We start from the raw sequence: 21213 nt of genomic DNA, 5'->3' as shown, positions 1-21213 counted from the left end.
GCATTGATAAGTTTAGTCATTAAAGTCTAGTTACAAGAAAAATATTTCAAGAATTCATAACCTACTAAGCCAGTTTCTCAAATGTAAGTTTTGGCCATAAGTGAGTCATGAAACCACAGTAAACATTCTTTACAAGAAAGAATAAAATAGAACATAAATATCAGAGTACATCGCAGATAGTCAAAGTAATTATTACTGTTTTGTGAAACTTCTGTGTGTATGTGTAAGTGTGCACATGCTTGTGTGCGCGTGTGTGTGTGTGTAATGGGCTGCAATCTAAATATGCCTAACTGTAGATTGCAGCAAAAAAGTTTGAGCAACACTTCATTAAAACACATTCTTCCTCAAGAAGCTTGTTGATTCTACTTAAAAAAAAAAATGCAGCTAAGGAAGAGGAAAAATTGTTTTCTAGCTACAAGGTTTTTCAATCCTATATTATTTTGTTTCTATCATTTAATATTGATGAATGTATTATGAAGTAACTTCAGTGTTTTCAAAAGACTCTGAGATTCCTACAAATATGACTACTACCTTTTATTTTTTTCCCAGGAAATGATATTGCCCCAGAAAAAAAAAAAGTAGGCCACAATTACCCTTAAATTCACTAAAGTCAGTGTGTTCTATAAAACCAAATGATAAAATAAATCACAAGAATGATATAATTCTTAGGACAGACCTCACCAACTAAGGTATCAAGGCCCACTGGTGTGGGTTATAGGTAGGTTCTCATGTCACCTTTGGTATGAAATCTCATTTAGCCCAGCGTCTTATGCAAATTTCCTGTATATATAATCAATGAAAAGGTTGGGAACCACTGACATCTGATAAGCAAATAATAGACATACTTCTTTAAACAACATATAAGATATGTCTAAATGGAGCTAAACAATGTGGCAAAACTTTACAGAGCATTATTTATGTATAAGATTCATTTGATATGTGTGTGTGTGTGTGTGTGTGTGTGTGTGTGTGTGTGTATATATATATATAGCTAAGAAAATGTTTTAAGAGCCTGCATTAAATATTTATATTTTATGACTTAGTATTTGCACTTTCTTTTCTTAGCTTCCCCATTCTAAGATAAAAGATGTTTCCAAGATACAGGAAACAACTGTCTTCACAATTATGTTTCACAGTGGTTTTATGGGTGTATATTTCAAACTCAGTAAGTTGTATCCATTAAATATGTACAGCTTTTTGTATGTCAATTACACCTTAATAAAGTGGTTTTAAAAAAAACAAAGCCTGCATGTAACAAAATTCTTCTCATGTTCAATTTACACAAGAGTCCTCCAGAAAAATCTGTGGGAAGAAATAACAAAACAAGATAGTTGAATACCTGAGAATAATCTTCCGGTGTTACACGTGGACTGCCATCATCTAAACAAAATACCAGTAAACTGCTCTGAATTTTTTCTAACATAGTCAAGTTCTCTGGATTAAGCCTAATCAAATATTCTCGTGCCTAAAGGGCAAGGAGATAATAATAAAATGTTACAAATTAAATATGAAATATCCAGAAAATCTCAATAGGTTCTCAAAAAGTTACAGAAAAGGTTCTTCAAGAAAAGTGTGAATTCAAGGACCTCTCTGTTGACTCCTGAACAGGTTTTTCCTCCAACTGCATGGCTGGTCCCTATACTCGTGCTACTAAATGCATAAAGGTATAAAGTTATGCCACCCCCTAGATTTTCTCTAATAGTTTAATATTGTACAATGTATTTAATGCTGCTTAAAGCTTAAAGCTGTCTGTCCATTTATCTTTATTTCAAAAATCTGAACAAAGGGACAGCATATACCTGAGCTCAGTGTTTGAAATTTAAATGTAAATAAAATAAAAATAGCATACCCTCACCCCAAAAGTGTAAATTATAGTTAATAATATTGTATTACAGATTTGAAAGCTTCTAGAGAGTATATCTTAAAAGTTCTAATTACAAAAAATGTATTTTTTAGTTTTCTGTATGGTGATGGACGCTAACTAGACTTACTGTGGTGATTATTTCTCAATATATACAAACATTGAATCCTTATGTTGTATAGTTGAATATAATGTTGTAAGTCAATTATACCTCAAAAGAAAAGAAAAATGTAAATTACAACCTTAGCCCATCGAGTTCGCTCCTCACTAGTTAACGCTGCTACCCCAGGTCCATCAGGTTCACGACGGCACTTCTTTTGGATGTATGTCAATTGCCTTTGGGAGATTAAATAAAGAGGATTCAAAAAGAGCACAGGCAGGATCACTAGCTACTTTGGCCTTTAATAGGTTATAAAGTTTATACATATTTAAATGTTTTGATATGTTATCCAAAGAAAGAGATTATGGTCTGAACAGCAATGGAGTTATTTCCTACCCAACTTTTTTTTTTTTAAAGTGATTATGTGGCCTATTAATACCGTAAGTATACTTGACAAATCTCACAAATATTATGTACATTTTATCTAACTAAAAACTATGTGTATATATTAACAGAGGACTTATTCTATACCCAATTAATACTTGGGCTTAACCCCCAAAACAGAAATACCATGTAGTTAGTTTTAAATGTTTTCACATATGCCATTCTTACTTAAAATCATTACAAAGACTATTAGCTAAGGATAGATTATTTCCCCCCATAGCATTCTATAATCCTAGTCTGATGAGTTTCATGTATCTTTAAACATATAGCAGGTAAATAACAGGGTTCGTCCACAGAGAAATTTTCATCAAAAATCCACAGCTTATTTTCATCCCTACTTCCTCATACGATATGCTAAGAAATTACCTCAATTTAAACATTTCCACAGGTTTCTTAGAAAGTGAGCTAATGTAGCTTAATAAATGGTCAAAAGGCACCACTAGTAGCCATCCCTTATTTGTGACTTTATCATTCAAGGAATGAATTCCTTGCTGCAAAATTCCTCCCTCTTTATTTGAAACTAATGGTGTCCTGTGGAGCAGATGAGGCCTTCTAAACCAAACAATCTGCATCTGTGGTGGGAGCAACTTGCCTTATCTCTTCCAGCTTACTTCTCTTTGCTAACTCTGATTTTGCTTCAATTACAAATAAAGCTTACAGAGTTGGTGGTTACATGGCGGCCATAGTAACTAGGATAAATTCCGAATGCTTAAGGAATTAAATCTACCTCACTGTTTTTCTCCATATGGTATGAGTTGCTGCCCTTCTCTTACCACCTGAGAGCACCAGTTTTGACTATGAAACTTCTCCCCACTCCCTGATATAGCCATTTTAATATTCAGTGGGAAAGGACCACCTCATAAAACAACAGTCATTATCAGAGAGAAATCACCAGGAAAAATGTATTAAACCTGAAATGACATTTTAAGTTTGATAATAAAAGGTCAGATAGTAACTGCCAAATCTTCACCATTAAGAAGTCCATCCTACCTAAAGTGATCTACAGATTCAAGGCAACCCCTATTAAAATCCGATGGCATTTTTCACAGAAACAGGAAAAAAAATCCTAAAATTCATATGGTACCACAAAAAACTCCAAACAGACAAAGCAGTTTTAAGCAAGAAGAACAATGCTGGAGGCATCACACTTCCTGGTTTCAAAGTATATTACAGAGCTTCAGTAATCAAAATAGTATGGCACAAATAACAGACATACAGGTCAATGGAACACAATAGAGAGCCTAGAAATAAATCCACTTACATACAGTCAACTGAGGTGCCAAGGAAGCCAAGAATACACAATGGGAAAACGACAGCCCCTTAAATAAACAGTGTTGGGAAAATTACCACATACAAGAGAATGAAACTGGACCCCTATCTTACATCATACAGAAAAATCAATTCAAAATAGATTAAAGGCTTAAATGTAAGACCTGAAACAATAAAACTCCTGGAAGAAAACATGGGAAAAAATGCTTCTTGACATTGGCCTTAGAAAGCATTTCTTAGACATGATACCAAAAGCGCAGGCAACAAAAGTAAAAACAGACAAGTAGGATTACATCAAACTCAAAGCTTCAGCACAGTTAACAACTAAGTGAAAAGGCAACCTACAGAATATGAGAAAATACTTACAAACCATACATCTGATAAGAGGTTAATATTCAAGGAGCCCCTACAATTTAATAGCAAAAAACCAAACAACCTGATTAAAAAATGGGCAAAGGGAATGAATAGACATTTCTCCAAAGAAGATATAAAAATGGCAACCAGGTATATGAAAAGGTGCTCAACACCACTAATCATCAGGGAAATGTAAGTAAAAACCACAACGAGATATTACCTCATTCCTGTCAGAATGGCTATTAACAAAAAGATAAGCGATAACAAGTGTTGACGATGATGTGGAGAAAAGGGAACCCTTCTGCACTGCTGGCGGGACTCTCAATTGGTGCAGCCACTATAGAAAACTATGGAGGTTCCTCAAGAAATTAAAAATAGAAATACTGTATGATCCAGCAATCCTAGTTCTGTGTATATAGCCAAAGGAACTGAAATCAGGATCTTAAAGAGACATCTGCATTCCCATGTTCCTTGCAGCATTATTCACAATAACCAAGAGGCAAAAGCAACTTAAATATTCAACGATGGGATGAATAGATAAACGAGATGTGATATACACATACAAACGGAATTTTATTCTACCTTAAAAAAGAAAGAAATCCCACCTCTTGCAACAATGTGAATGAACCTGGAGGACACTACCCTAAGTGAAATGTGCTAAACACAGAAGGACAAATACTGCATGGTATCACTTATAGGTGGAATCTAAAATAGTCAGACTCTTAGAAGCAGAATAGAATGGTGGGTGCCAGGGGCTGATCTAAGGAGGAAATGAGGAGGCATTAGTCAAAGGATACAAAGTTTCAGTTATATAAGATGAGTAAGTCCTAGAGAACTACTGTACAGCATAGTTCCTGTAGTTAATGATACTATACTGTACACTTAAAAATTTGCTAAAAGGGGAGATCTTAACGTAAGTGTTCTTACCACAAAAAAAATTATTAAAAATAAATTAAGAGAGCGGGACACCTTTGGAGGTAATGAATATGTTTAGGATATAGATTGTGGTGATAAGTATACACTGATGAAACTATCTCCAAACTCATCCAGTTGTACACAATAAATATGTACAGCTTTCTGTATGTCAATCATACCTCAAAAGTGGTTTAAAAATAACTTCTCTATTCATAGAAAAAAAGAGGTACAGATCTGGTGACTAAAATAACCCCTCTTTTCCTTTAATTTGGCTATCTATGCACCTGTTTTCGGCTACACATGTAATTTTTGATATTTAAAAGCACAAAGATTTGTATTAACAGTATGTATATTTCAGAATCACCTACTTTTAAAATACTCCACCCTTGATATGTCTTCATAATCTTGTTTCTGCCTTCATTACTTCCCACTCATTCTTTAATTTACCGTAATCGGGTTTTGTCCTCCAGTGATTATCTTTAAAGTACGTTTCTGAATGTTACCAATGGCATCCCATAAAACCTAGCAGCTTTATCTCAGTCTTATTTTTCTCATTGCAGAGTGTTTAACACCCAGGAGTCAATCTTAAAATTCTCTCTGCCTTGGCTTTTGTAGCACTGTTCCACTGTGGTCTCCCTAACTCACTGACTACTTGGTCTTTTTCACTAACCATTTGTTCTCGTTCCACTGTCAAATGTGTGTTTCACCAAATTTCTCTCACTGGCCTCCCCCAACCTCTTCTACAAGTTTCTCCTTTGGTAATTTCATCCACTACTTTAATAGCTTCAACCATCATCTTTATATAAAAGGCAACCAAATCTCTAACTTCAACCCCATTTTCTCTCTAAATTTCTGGTACCAAATTTCCAAATGCTTATTGGATATATCTACCTCAATTTCTGTCAACATTCCCAATTAAATTTGGAATTTAAAAATTATCTCCCTGACCCCTCCATATTAATACAAATTTTTAAAAAATTGATCTTAGAGGAAAACATAGGTATAAATCCTCATGACCTTGGATCAGGCAATGGTTTCTAAGATATGACACTAAAAGCACAAGTAACAAAAGAATAGATAAATTAGACTTGGTCAAAATTAAAACATTTGTCCTTCAAAAGAGGCCATGAAGAAAGTGAAGAAACAACTCTAGAATGAGAGAAAATATTTGTAGTTTATATATCTGATAAGGGACTTATATCTAGAATATCTAAAGAAGTTTTACAACTCAATAATAAAAAAGACAAATAACCCAATTAAAAATTGGCCAAGGATTTGAATAGACATTTCTCCAAGTAAGATATACAAATGGTCACAGGTACATGAAAATATGTTCAACATCGTCATTATGGAGATGCAGCTGTAAACCACAATGAGATCCCACTTCATGCCCTCTAGGATGGCTACAATCAAAAAGGCAGACAATAACAAGTGCTGGTGAGAATGAAAATAAATCGGAATCCTCAAATACTGCTGATGTGAATGTAAAATGGTGCAGTCATACTGGAAAACAGTTTGGCAGTTCCTCAAATGGTTAAACATAGAGTTATGATCCAGCAATTCTACTCCTAGGTATATATACCCAAGAGAAATAAAAACACAGGTCCACACAAAAACCTATACACCGACGTCCAGGACAGTATTACTCACAGCAGCCAAAAAGTAGAAACAACCCAAATGTCCATCTGATGAATGATTAAATAAAATGTGGCATAGCCTCAGAATGAAATATTACTCAGCCAAAAAAAGGAAGAAAGTACTAATACATGCTACAACATGGATGGATGTTGAAAACTTCGTATATGCTAAACTAAAGAATACAGACACAAAAGGCCATATATTTTAAGATTCCATTTATATGAAATGTCCAGAATAGGCAAACCCATAGAGATAGAAAGTTAAGTGAAAGATAGAAAGGTTGCCTAGGGCTGGTGGGGTGGAAGTGTTTGGGAAATATGAGAAATGTCCACTAATGGACAGGGTAAGAGTTGGGGAGCAAATGAGTTACTGCTTATGGGCTCAGGGTTGCTTTTGGGGGTGACAAAAATGTTCTAAAATTGATTGTGGAGATGATAGCACAATTCTGAATATTCTAAAAAATGCTGAATTGTACACTTTGAATGGGTGAACTGCGTGGTGTGTGAACTGTCTCAAAGCTATTATGAAAAACAAGAAAAAAATTGAAAAGGTACCTCCTCGTCTGTTGCCTCCTCCCGTTACAATACTATCTGCTTACTCAGTCACATTTAACAGCTTCCTTTCTTTCTAAATCCAGTTACCAATTCATATTAACTTTACCTCCAAAACATTTTCTGCATTTATCCCATCTTTTTAAAAAAAATTTTTTTAATTGAAGTATAGTTGATTTGCAATGTTGTGTTACTTTCTGATGTACAGCAAACTGCTTCAGTTATACATATATATATTCTTTTTCAGATTCTTTTCCATTATAGTTTATTATAAGATACTGAATATAGTTCCCTGTGCTATACAGTAGGACCTTATTGTTTATGTAGAGTGTCCCATATTTTAAAGCCCCAACCTCTTACTTCTTTACTGGATTACTGCAAATTTTAATACACCTCTTTTCAGACTCCAACTCACTAAGATTCAGAATCTGACCAATCTATGTTACACTTCTAATATGTATCTTATGTTTCTAAATAAAATTTCCTAATGCATAGGACTGGCCTAATCACTCAATTCACTCACACGTGCACACCCACACACTTCTGCTTTGTACTAAGCAGAGGGAATTAAAAAAAAAAAGACCTGGTAAGTAGTCTCTTAGAGCTCCATCTGCATGTGAAAACACAGAAATGACTTCAATACAATTTAATAATCAATATAGTAAAGATAAATATGAGGCATACAGAGAGTCTAAAGGAGTCTAAGTCCTTGGGCCATGAAGAGAAGAAAGGGAATGGGAAAGCATGAAATAGAACATAAAATAGGAAGTAGTGACCTTGTGGTGACCTACGAACAGAAACATAAAGCACGAGGAGGAATTCTTACTTAAAAGTGGACAAGGCAGGGCTTCCCTGGTGGCGCAGTGGTTGAGAATCTGCCTGCCCACGCAGGGGACGCGGGTTCGAGCTCTGGTCTGGGAAGATCCCACATGCCGCAGAGCAACTAGGCCAGTGAGCCACAATTACTGAGCCTGCGCGTCTGGAGCCTGTGCTCCGCAACAAGAGAGGCCGCGATAATGAGAGGCCAGCGCACCGCGATGAAGAGTGGCCCCCAATTGCCACAACTAGAGAAAGCCCTCACACAGAAACGAAGACCCAACACAGCCATAAATAAATTTAAAAAAAAAAAAAAAAAAGTGGACAAGGCAGGAGAAGGCAATCCAAACAGAAAGCATGAGCACAAGCAAAGATCACAGATAACTTAACATGTTAGAACTGCAAGCAAAAATGGTGTAGGAGTATAGAATGCACAGGGAGGAAGAGCAGGACAAGGCTGAAGGGACAGATGAAGGTCAAATCCAGACCACCACTAAAAAACTGGGACTTGGGCTTCCCTGGTGGCACAGTGGTTCGGGGTCTGCCTGCTAATGCAGGGGACACGGGTTCGAGCCCTGGTCTGGGAGGATCCCACATGCCGCGGAGCAACTAGGCCGGTGAGCCACAACTACTGAGCCTGCGCGTCTGGAGCCCGTGCTCCGCAACAAGAGAGGCCGCGATAGTGAGAGGCCCACGCACCGCAATGAAGAGTGGCCCCCGCTTGCCACAACTAGAGAAAGCTCTCACACAGAAACGAAGACCCAACACAGCCAAAAATAAATAAATAAATAAAAATTTAAAAAATAAAATATTAAAAAATAAATAAATAAATAAACTGGGACTGTATTCTAGACCCAAAGAAACCATTCAAGAATTAAGCAAAACTGAGATACAATCAAATATGAATTTTAAAGTCACAGGACAGATGACTGTAGAGCATGTAGGGAAGCAAGAAAACCACCTGTGAAGTTGAATCAACAGAGAGTTAAAGATCTGAACAACACTTTGATTTACTTTTTTAAAAGAAACCAGAAATCCAAATTTTTGTGTGAATTCAACCAGAAATCCATATGTTTCTCTGAATTCTCCTGATTTTTAAATAGTAATGTAAATTCTCTGTTATCCAAGCAAAACAGGCCACAGGCTGAATTCAGCCCATGGATCACATGTTTCTGGGAGAGTGGCTTTTAGTAATACAATTAACAAGCCTGATCTAATAATTTTATGTCAAATTTGGAAATTTTAAAATATAGCTGGAACATACAGAAAGATTATCCAAGACACAAAAGCAAAACACCTAAAAGATGGATAATTTTGCCTATGTCAAAATTAACAATGTCTGTTCAATTACCAAAAAAAAATCTGTTAACTGGAAGAAAATGTTTGCAATCTGTATAACTGATAAAGGATCAGTGCTCCAAAATATAATTACTACAAATCAGTAAGAATAAAAAAATAGCCAAGAGAAAAATAAGGCAAGCCTACCTCAAGAAACAAGAAAAATCTCAAGTAAACAATCTAACCTTACACCTAAAGGAACTAAAGAAGGAAGAACAAACAAAACCCAAAGTTAGCAGAAGGAAAGAAATCATAAAGATCAGAGCAAAAATAAATGAAATAGAAAAAAAGAAAGCAATAGCAAAGATCAATAAAGCTAAAAGCTGGTTCTTTCAGAAGATAAACAAAATTGATAAACCTTTAGCCAGACTCATCAAGAAAGAGAGGGAGAGGACTCAAATCAATAAAATTAGAAATGAAAAAGGAGAAGTTACAACAGACACCGCAGAAATACAAAGCATCCTAAGAGACTACTACAAGCAACTCTATGCCAATAAAATGGACAACCTGGAAGAAATGGACAAATTCTTAAAAAGGTATAACCTTCCAAGACTGAACCAGGAAGAAATAGAAAATATGAACAGATAATCACAAGTAATGAAATTGAAACTGTGATGAAAAATCTTCCAACAAACAAAAGTCCAGGACCAGATGGCTTCACAGGTGAATTCTATCAAACATTTAGAGAAGAGCTAACACCCATCCTTCTCAAACTCTTCCAAAAAATTGCAGAGGAAGGAACACTCCCAAACTCATTCTACGAGGCCACCATCACCCTGATACCAAAACCAGACAAAGATACTACAAAAAAAAGAAAATTACAGACCAATATCACTGATGAATATAGATGCCAAAATCCTCAACAAAATACTAGCAAGCACACTCCAACAACACATTAAAAGGATCATACACCATGATCAAGTGGGATTTATCCCAGGCATGCAAGGATTCTTCAATATACGCAAATCAATCAACGTGATACACCATACTAACAAACTGAAGAATAAAAACCATATAATCATCTCAATAGATGCAGAAAAAGATTCTGACAAAATTCAACACCCATTTATGATAAAAACTCTCCAGAAAGTGGGCATAGAGGGAACCTACCTCAACATAATAAAGGCCATATACAACAAACCCACAGCAAACATCATTCTCAATGGTGAAAAACTGAAAGCATTTCCTCTAAGATCAGGAATGAGACAAGGATGTCCACTCTCACCACTATTATTCAACATAGTTTTGGAAGTCCTAGCCACGGCAATCAGAGAAGAAAAAAAAATAAAAGGAATACAAATTGGAAAAGAAGAAGTAAGCCTGTCACTGTTTGCAGATGACATGATACTATACATAGAGAATCCTAAAAATGCCACCAGAAAACTACTAGAGCTAATCAATGAATTTGGTAAAGCTGCAGGATACACAATTAATGTACAGAAATCTCTTGCATTCCTATACACTAATGATGAAAAATCTGAAAGAGAAATTAAGGAAACACTCCCATTTATCATTGCAAGAAAAAGAATAAAATACCTAGGAATAAACCTACCTAGGGAGACAAAAGACCTGTATGCAGAAAACTATAAGACACTGATGAAAGAAATTAAAGATGATACCAACAGATGAAGAGATATACCATGTTCTTGGATTGGAAGAATCAATATTGTGAAAATGACTATACTACCCAAAGCAATCTACACATTCAATGCAATCCCTGTCAAATTACCAATGGCATTTTTTAAGGAACTAGAACAAATCATCTTAAAATTTGTATGCAGACACAAAAGACCCCGAATAGCCAAAGCAGTCTTGAGGGAAAAAAACAGAGCTGGAGGAATCAGACTCCCTGACTTCAGACTATACTACAAAGCTACAGTAATCAAGACAATATGGTACTGGCACAAAAACAGAAACATAGATCAATGGAACAACATAGAAAGCCCAGAGATAAACCCACGCACCTATGGTCAACTAATCTATGACAAAGGAGGCAAAGATATACAATGGAGAAAAGACAGTCTCTTCAATAAGTGGTGCTGGGAAAACTGGACAGCTACATGTAAAAGAAGGAAATTAGAACACTCCCTAACACCATACACATAAATAAACTCAAAATGGATTCGAGACCTAAATGTGAGACCGGACACTATAAAACTCTTAGAGGAAAACATAGGAAGAACACTATTTGACATAAATCACAGCAAGATCTTTTTTGATTCACCTCCTAGAGTAATGGAAATAAAAACAAAAATAAGCAAATGGGACCTAAGGAAACTTCAAAGCTTTTGCACAGCAAAGGAAACCATAAACAAGACGAAAAGACAACCCTCAGAATGGGAGAAAATATTTGCAAACGAATCAACAGACAAAGGATTAATCTCCAAAATATATAAACAGCTCATGCAGCTCAATATTAAAGAAACAAACAACCCAATCCAAAAATGGGCAGAAGACCTAAATAGACATTTCTCCAAAGAAGACATACAGATGGCCAAGAAGCACATGAAAAGCTGCTCAACATCACTAATTATCAGAGAAATGCAAATCAAAACTACAATGAGGTATCACCTCACACCAGTTAGAATGGGTATCATCAGAAAAATCTACAAACATCAAATGCTGGAGAGGGTGTGGAGAAAAGGGAACCCTCTTGCACTGGTGGTGGGAATGTAAGTTGATACAGCCACTATGGAGAACAGTATGGAGGTTCCTTAAAAAACTAAGAATAGAATTACCATATGATCCAGCAATCCTACTACTGGGCATATACCCAGAGAAAGCCATAATTCAAAAAGACACATGCACTCCAATGTTCACTGCAGCACTATCTACAATAGCCAGGTCATGGAAGCAACCTAAATGCCCATCGGCAGACGAATGGATAAAGAAGTTGTGGTATATATATACAATGGAATATTACTCAGCGATAAAAAGGAACGAAATTGAGTCATTTGCTGAGACGTGGACGGATCTAGAGACTGTTATACAGAGTGAAGTTAAGTCAGAAAGAAAAACAAATATCGTATATTAACCCATGTATGTGGAACCTAGAAAAACGGTACAGATGAACCGGTTTGCAGGGCAGAAGTTGAAACACAGATGTACAGAACAAACGTATGGACACCAAGGGGGGAAAACCGCGGTGGGGTGGGGATGCTGGTGTGCTGAACTGGGCGATTGGGATTGACATGTATACACTGATGTGTATAAAACTGATGCCTAATAAGAACCTGCAGTATAAAACAACAAACAAAAAAAACAACTAATACTAAACTTTCTTTGGGTTATTTGTATGGAAATATGTTAATATAAACGTTTCAGACATTACATGAAATTTCTAAAAATCTTTTATGTTCTGCTATAATGTTATAAGTCATAATTCTAGTTATTACTTTAAAATGTATATCTCAGAAATAACTAAATTTCCTTGTCAATTGCATTATTATCAACTTTCATCAAATCTTTAACCATGGTCATTTTTAAGTCTTTTGTCATTTACAGACAGTTCTGGGTGTACTCTGATGCTTTTGCAAAAACGTTCCTATAAAAGGGTTTCATCTTCAAGGAATTCATGGAAAAGACTCTGACAAGTACAGGTTTCTGGTAACTGACTGTACTGCTGAACTGAATGAATAAGCATTTTCAGAACTCTAATGGAAAACTGAGGAATTCATAAAAGTGCTAACATCTTTTTTCAAGGTGAAAAAAAAATTAATTACATGGGAGTGAGTGAACTGATGAGGATGATTATAATTTTTGTGACTTTGTTTGAATAAAAAAAAGAAAAAAATCCCACAAGGACTCAGAGGCAAAAAATATACAAATCAATTTTCACTGCAAAGTAAAGGAGCTGTTACAGTGGAGGATTACTGGAATGAATGTCAATATTATGACATAGTATGAGTGTGTTTCGTGTTTGGTGATTGCAGTCATTGTTGCTTTTGTTGTGGTCATCCATTTACAATGCTTGGTGTCAGTTTATTTATCTCTTGTAAAAATAAAATACAGTGTGTGTGTGTGGGGGGGGAAAAACAGAGGTTTCGTAAATTCTATCTTAAATTTTCTTTTACTAATTGCTAGTATATAGAAATATTAATTTTTATATGAAGACCTCATATCCAGCTTGCTAAAGTCACTTATTAATTCTAATTCTACAGATCATTTTAGATTCTTTAATTATCTGGAAATAAAGTGTTATTTCTTTTTTTCTATCTTTAAAAAAAAAAGAAAAATAGGCAAGGGACTTCCCAGGTGGCACAGTGGCTAAGAACCTACCTGCCAATGCAGGGGACACAGGTTCAATCCCGGGTCCAGGAAGATCCCACATGCCATGGAGCAACTAAGCCCATGCGCCAGAACTACTGAGCTTGCGAGCCACAACTACCGAGCCCACGTGCCACAACTACTGAAGCCAGCAAGCCTCGAGCCTGTGCTCCACAACAAGAGAAGCCACCGCAATGAGAAGCCCACGCACTGCAATGAAGAGTAGTCCCCGCTCGCTGCAACTAGAGAAAGCCTACGTGCAGCAACGAAGACCCAACGCAGCCAAAAATTAATTAATTAATTAATTAATTTTTAAAAAAAGAAAATATCTTCCTAACACTGGGTTAGGAAAAAAAAAATTTTAAACAGTACACAAAAAGTACAATCTGTATGGTAAAAGATTGATAAATTAGACTACATTCAAATGAAGAGCTTTTGTTGATCAAAAAGACACTTTGGGGGCTTCCCTGGTGGCGCAGTGGTTGAGAATCTGCCTGTCAATGCAGGGGACAAGGGTTCGAGCCCTGATCTGGGAAGATCCCACATGCTGCGGAGCAACTAAGCCCGTCTGCCACAACTACTGAGCCTGCGCGTCTGGAGCCTGTGCTCCGCAACAAGAGAGGCCGCAATGGCGAGAGGACCGTGCACCGCAATGAAGAGTGGCCCCCGCTTGCCGCAACTAGAGAAAGCCCTCACACAGAAACGAAGACCCAACACAGCCAAAAATAAATAAATAAATAAATAAATAAATAAATAAATAAATGTGAAATTCTTAAAAAAAAAAAAAAAAAGACACTTTGAAACCCATGAAAAGCTCATATCCAGAATGTATAAGGAACTCCTACAACACTCCTAGTGTTGAACACACTAGTTCAAGTGCTTATTCGCACAACTACTTTGGAAAGCCGGCACAACCACTGAGGCTGGACATACACATACACTATGACTCCCCAAGTCCTCTCCTGAGTGTAATCAGACAGAAGTGCATGCATGTATACAACAAAGACTTGTACAGGAATTTTCACAGCAGCATTTTTTGTACTAATAAAAATTGCAAGCAAGCTAAGTGATTATCCTTGAGAAGGAACAAAAGCCCAGTAACTGGGAAGTAGTATAAGGGGGATTTCTGGAGTAATGGAAACGTTCTGTATCTTGACCTGCGTGGTGGCTGCATGAGTAATTAGCTATGTACTTTTGTATGTGCTTGTGTACATGTTTGTAATACTCAAAAAAAATAATTTAAAATATGTATACCTTCATACAATTCAACATTTAGAAGACAATCTAGAAAATCTGAACAACTGATTGTACTGATATATTAACATATTAAAGAATCCTTGATAACTTTTTAGAATAAGCAAGTCACTAGGTGTGATAATGGTAACGTATATTTATGTTTTTAAGACTCCTTATATCTTATAGAGTCACACTATTTATAGTGAAAGGATATTATGTCTGAGATTTTCTTTAAAATAATCCATGGGGGAGTGACGGGAGGGGCACAGGAGGTATAGCTGAAACGAGGCTATGAATTTATAATTGTTGAAGCTAGGAGTTAATAACTGTTGACGCTGGGTGTGAGTACATGGAGGAGCTTTGTTATATAATTCCTGCTACATCTGGAAATTTTCCATAATACTAACTTTAAAAATATAAACATATGCAGCACTATTTACAATAGCCAGGTCATGGAAGCAACTTAAATGTCCATAAACAGATGAATGGATAAAGAAGATGTGGTACAAATATACAATGGACTATTACTCAGCCATAAAAAGGAACAAAAATGGGTCATTTGTAGAGACGTGGATGGACCTAGAAAGTGTCATAAAGAGTGAAGTAGGGGCTTCTCTGGTGGCGCAGTGGTTGAGAATGTGCCTGCCAATGCAGGGGACACGGGTTCGAGCCCTGGTCTGGGAAGATCCCACATGCCGCGGAGCAACTGGGCCCGTGAGCCACAACTACTGAGCCTGTGCATCTGGAGCCTGTGCTCCGCAACAAGAGAGGCCGTGATAGTGAGAGGCCCACACACCGCGATGAAGAGTGGCCCCCGCTTGCCGCAACTAGAGAAAGCCCTCGCACAGAAACAAAGCCCCAACACAGCCGAAAATAAATAAATAAATAAATAAACAAACTCCAATCTCTTTAAAAAAAAAAAAAAAAAGAGTGAAGTCAGAAAGAGAAAAACAAATATCGTATATTAACGCATATATGTGGAATCTAGAAAAATGATACAGATGAACTGGTTTGCAGGGCAGAAATAGAGACACAGATGTAGAGAACAAACGTATAGACACCAAGGGGGAAAAGGGGGGATGGGATGAATTGGGAGATTGGGATTGACATATATACACTAATATGTATAAAATAGGTAACTAATGAGAACCTGCTGTATAGCACAGGGAACTTCACTTCATTGTACAGTAGAAACTAACACAACATTGTAAAACAACTATACCCAGGACTTCCCTGGTGGTGCAGTGGTTAAGAATTCGCTTGTCAATGCAGGGGACACAGATTCAAGCCCTGGTCCGGGAAGATCCCACATGCCGCATAGCAACTAAGCCCATGCACCACAACTACTGAGCCTGCGCTCTAGAGCCCGGGAGCCACAACTACCGAGCCCACGTGCCACAACTACTGAAGCCCGCAAGCCTCGAGCCTGTGCTCCACAACAAGAGAGGCCACCGCAATGAGAAGCCCGTGCACCACAACGAAGAGTAGCCCCCGCTCGCCACAACTAGAGAAAAGCCCACGCACAGCAACGAAGACCCAACGCAGACAAAAATAAATAAATAAATTTATTAAAGAAAAAACAAAAAACATACAAAATAATACTCTCTCTGTATACACTATTATATGTACATACTATTTGTATATATGTAATATATACTACATATAAAATATACATATATGTTCTTCTTTTAAAATCTGTATGTGCATATAAATTCACTGCAACAGATCTGGAAGGGTAGAACATACCAAGCTAGCAACAGTGATTAATTTGGGGACAGGGAATGGGATGAGTAATATTTGTAATGTTTACCTTTTCTCCAAGGAGAATATATTCATATACATCTAGTAAAATTTAAAGTTAATTTAAATTAAAAATAAAATAAAAACAGATTTTTAAACATTAGCATATATAAAATTCTTATTTCTCACCTTACCATCACCTTCTAAAAAGGTAATTTTGAACATTTATTTTTTAACTCAAGCAAAAGCTTAAGACCTAATGAGACTCAAGAAAGTAGTTTGAGGGACTTCCCTGGTGGTCCAGTGGTAAAGAATCCGCCTTCCAATGCAGGGGACGCAGATTCGATGCCTGGGCGGAACTAAGATCCCCCATGCCGCGGGGCAACTACTGAGCCCGTGCGCTGCAACTAGAGAGCCTGCATGCCACAAACTACAGAGCCCACATGCTCTGGAGCCCAGGCGCCACAACTAGAGAGAGAAAACCCACACACCACAACTAGACAGAAGCCCAGGCGCCACAAGTGGAGAGAAGCCCCTGTGCCACAACTAGAGAGAAGCTCATGCACCGCAACGAAGATCCCGTGTGCCGCAACTAAGACCAGACACAGCCAAAAATTAAAAATAAATAAATAAATAAAATAAAAAAAGAATGTAGTCTGAGGGATGAGGGACTTCCCTGGTGGTCCAGTGGTTGAGAATCCACCTTACAACGCAGGGGACGCGGATTTGATCCCTGGTCTGGGAACTAAGATCCCACATGCCACGGGGCAACTAAGCCTGCACACCGCAACTACTGAGCCCACGTACTCTGGAGCCCGCGTGCCACAACTAGAGAGAAGCCCGCACGCCACAATGAAAGATCCTGCATGCTGCAATGAAGACCCCATCTGCCGCAACTAAGACCCGAAGCAGCCAAACATAAATAAATAAAATAAATTAAAAAATATATACAGATTAAAAAAAAAAAAAGAAAAAGTAGTGTGAAAACCTGAGAATCTCTGGTGGGGTCATCAAACATCCTTCATGCATTACATCGAACACAAAAACTCGGCCTCGACACATCACTGCAGTGTGACTTGGGCAATGCCCTTCACTCTCTGGAAAAAAGAAAAAGAAAACAGAAGACTCAAATCTCTCAAAGTTAAGCAAGAGTAAAGTTGCATATTTATATCCAACAGAAAAAAAAATTCCTCCAATATTTTATCTATCATATATTCATCAAATATGTCACATGAATAAAAACATTTTAATAAGGTGATAAAATTTCAGTTATTATGTCATAAATACACGTTCTTGAAACCCGTCCATGTAAAACATCTAGAAATCCACGAAAGTTTCAAATATTTGTACACCTTAAGAATCATACAGGGCTTCCCTGGTGGCACAGTGGTTAAGAATCTGCCTGCCAATGCAGGGGACAAAGGTTCGAGCCCTGGTCTGGGAAGATCCCACATGCCACGGAGCAACTAAGCCCGTGAGTCACAACTGAGCCTGTGCGTCTGGAGCCTGTGCTCCGCAACGGGAGAGGCTGCGACAGTGAGAGGCCCGCGCACCGCGATGAAGAGTGGCCCCCGCTCGCCGCAACTGGAGAAAGCCCTCGCATAGAAACCAAGACCCAACACAGCCAAAAATAAATAAATTAATTAATTTAAAAAAAACAAAAAACTTCCTATTTAAAAAAAAAAAGAATCATATAAATTCCATACTATTGCAGGGCTTTCTAGTTTTATTTATGGATAGCATGGGAAGAGAAAAGGGTCGCAGAGAAATCCTGGAGGAGAGCTATTTGAGTTAAGTTTCTTCTGGGGTTTTTCTTTTTTTTTTTAACATCTTTATTGGAGTATAATTGCTTTAAAATGGTGTGTTAGTTTCTGCTTTATAACAAAGTGAATCAGCTATACATATACATATATCCCCGTATCTCCTCCCTCTTGCGTCTCCCTCCCGCCCTCCCTAACCCACCCCTCTAGGTGGTCACAAAGCACTGAGCTGATCTCCCTGTGCTATGCAGCTGTTTCCCACTAGCTATCTATTTTACATTTGGTAGTATATATAAGTCCATGCCATTCTCTCACTTTGTCCCAGCTTACCCTTGCCCCTCCCTGTGTCCTCAAGTCCATTCTCTACGTCTGCGTCTTTATTCCTGTCCTGCTTGGGGATTATTTTAACGTTTATTGATCATCACATAATTTAACTGCAATAGTATCTAGCTGTGATTTCTCAATAAAATAATTTTCAGTAGAATAAGGACACTGTATGCCTGGGTGGCAAGGAGAAAGCATTTTGCCCAATCTGCAGCATTACTTAAGGCTCTGATGACACCTGGTAAGCCACTGATAATTGATTCTATGACTCATTTGGCACATCTTAGTTCCCCAAGAACTATTTATTTTTGAGATTTGTAAATCTCAGACTACTCTGATTTAGTCCCATTTTTCAAGTACTAGTCCCTTTGACTAGGGTCTTCCTATAAGATCTCTGCTCCTTCCCTCTCAAAAAAGAAAGAAGAGGAAGAAAGTTAGGAAAGACATATACTGCCACTGGAAGTAAATTTATTGGTTGACATTACAGACAAGGAACTGTGCTAAATGTTTTACACAGATTATCTAATGAAATCTATTCATCAGCTAAGAGGAAGAGCCATTTCCTGATGGCACTATTATTTTTTCTCTTACATCCTACTTCCTCAAGTCCTTGTAGGTGAGGTATGTATTTCCTTTGTCCCTCATGGCTATTTCCAAACCATTTCTTCTTTCTTCCCCTTCAAAAACCTCCATACCCTTTTACATTTACCACCACTACCTTTTATTGCTGTCCTCTATTACCTAAAATTTCAGGCTGCAAAAGAAAAAATAAAATAAACCTGATGCCAAGTTAATCAATAAATATTTGGGAAGACGACGACAGAAGGGTGCTACCACAGGATGAGTATAAGCGGGGATATTTGAGCAGAGAACAAAATGAAGCAAAGGTGTGAATACAGAAATACCTGCAGGAAGAGAGTTCCAGGTAGAGGGAACAGCAAGTACAAGGGCATTAGGACAAAAATGAGCTGGTCTGCTTAAAGGGAAACAAGGTCAGTGCAGCTGCAGCAGAGAGAAATGGGTAGAATGGTAGAAAAAATTGGGGCCAGACCATATTGGCCTTAGAAAGGGCTTGCAATTTAAAGTATGATGGAAAAGAAGCCAATGGAAGGTTTTAAGCAGGACAGTAATAATGTCACCTAAGTAATACTTTACAAAGGGCACTCTAGCTGCCATATGGAGAAGAGATTATAAGAGGGAAGAAAATATACAGCAAGATCAGTTAGGAGGTAACTGAAGTGGTCCAGGGGAGAACCACCTAAGTGAGAGTTGATGGTGGCTTTGACTGGGGTGTGACACTTGAAGGAAGCAAGAGGTCAATTTTTTCTTTTTAAGAAGGGAGATATTACAAATTGGTACAACCCACTAAAGAGGGAAAACTGTTAATGCAGCACAGAGAGAAAGGATAATGCAGAAGCAAGGTCCTTGATTAAACAAGAGGTGGTGGAGCCCAGGGCACCTTACAGAAGGGTTATCCTTAGGAGTCAGAACAGTTCCACACTCTTAAAAAGAGAAGACAAAGTATATGAATGTGCAGTAGTGTATTGCAAGGAGGTTACAGAATGGGCCAATATTTGAATGAATGTTTCTATGACTGCTGTAATAAATTACCACTAACTTAGTGGTAAATCACCACGAACAACACAAATTTATTGTCTTACAGGTCTGGGGACCGAAGTCTGAAATGTGTCTCACTGGGCTAAAATTAGAGTGTCAGCAAGTCTGTGTTCCTTCTGGAGGCTCTAGGGGAGAATGTGTTTCCTTTGCTTTTTCAGCCTCTAGAGGCTGCCCACATTCCTTGGCTCAGGGCCCCATTCCTCCATTTTTTTTTTTTTTTGGCTGCCCTACGAAGCTTGCAGGGTTTTAGTTCCCCAATCAGGGATCGAACCTGGACCCCGGCAGTGAAAGTGCTGAGTCCTAACCACTGGACCGCCAGGGAATTCCCTCCATTCCTCCATCTTTAGAGCCATCAAGAGAGGATCATGACTTTCTCATGCTTCCATCCCATTGGTTCTCTCCTCTGCCTCTTTCTTCACTTATAAGAATTCTTATGATTACTGTGGGCCCACCTGAATAATCCAGAATAATCTCCATATCTCAAGGTCAATTGATTAGCAAACAATTTCATCTGCAACCTAATTCCCCGTTACCATTTACGGTGACACATTCAGTAGGTTCCAAGGATTAGGAAGTGGACATATTTGGGGGTCATTATTCTGCCTACCAGATAGGTTGGCAACTTTGGTGAGAGAAACATTGCTTTACATTTGTTGAGAAATAAAAGAGTTCATTAGCTGGGAATAAAGAAGGAGAAAGGCGTGAAACAGTCTTCTCTGGAAGTGAGAGAATAGCTTGACAAAAGAGTACAGCAAGGTAGTGCTTTGCGTCCACTTGAGGTTTGACTGAGAAAAGTTAAGTAATGTTTTGTGGTTTCCTTTGGCCAAGTAAATTGCTAGGGTAGGTGTCTTTAACATGTGGAGGAAAGACAGAAGACTGAAATGTAAAGTGTTGAGGCGGGGGTGGAGTGGGGAGGGAGCAGGTGAGCAAAAGTTTGAATGTATACGTAAGGAGTGGTGACAGTAAAGAACCACAGAAAGATGT

The 21213-nt window shown here is 37.8% G+C and overlaps 1 protein-coding gene across 4 annotated transcripts in view; it reads right to left on the bottom strand.

The window, feature by feature from the left end:
* The window catches only part of CROT (carnitine O-octanoyltransferase), a 106124-nt gene that overhangs the window by 71078 nt on the left and 13833 nt on the right, over positions 1–21213 (bottom strand). For all 4 annotated transcript variants that reach the window (XM_068550483.1, XM_068550486.1, XM_068550482.1 and 1 more), the window contains exons 7-9: positions 17517–17625; positions 2104–2197; positions 1340–1465 (exon numbers count right to left, since the gene is read on the bottom strand). In XM_068550483.1, the coding sequence (XP_068406584.1) occupies positions 1340–1465; positions 2104–2197; positions 17517–17625 (329 nt within the window). The remainder of the gene's footprint in view (positions 1–1339; positions 1466–2103; positions 2198–17516; positions 17626–21213) is intronic.

This window comes from Eschrichtius robustus, chromosome 8, assembly GCF_028021215.1.
Source record: "Eschrichtius robustus isolate mEscRob2 chromosome 8, mEscRob2.pri, whole genome shotgun sequence".
Classification (NCBI taxonomy): Eukaryota; Metazoa; Chordata; class Mammalia; order Artiodactyla; family Eschrichtiidae; genus Eschrichtius; species Eschrichtius robustus.
The sequence above is the reverse complement of the archived record's forward strand: the minus strand, read 5'-3'. Positions and strand labels throughout refer to the sequence as shown.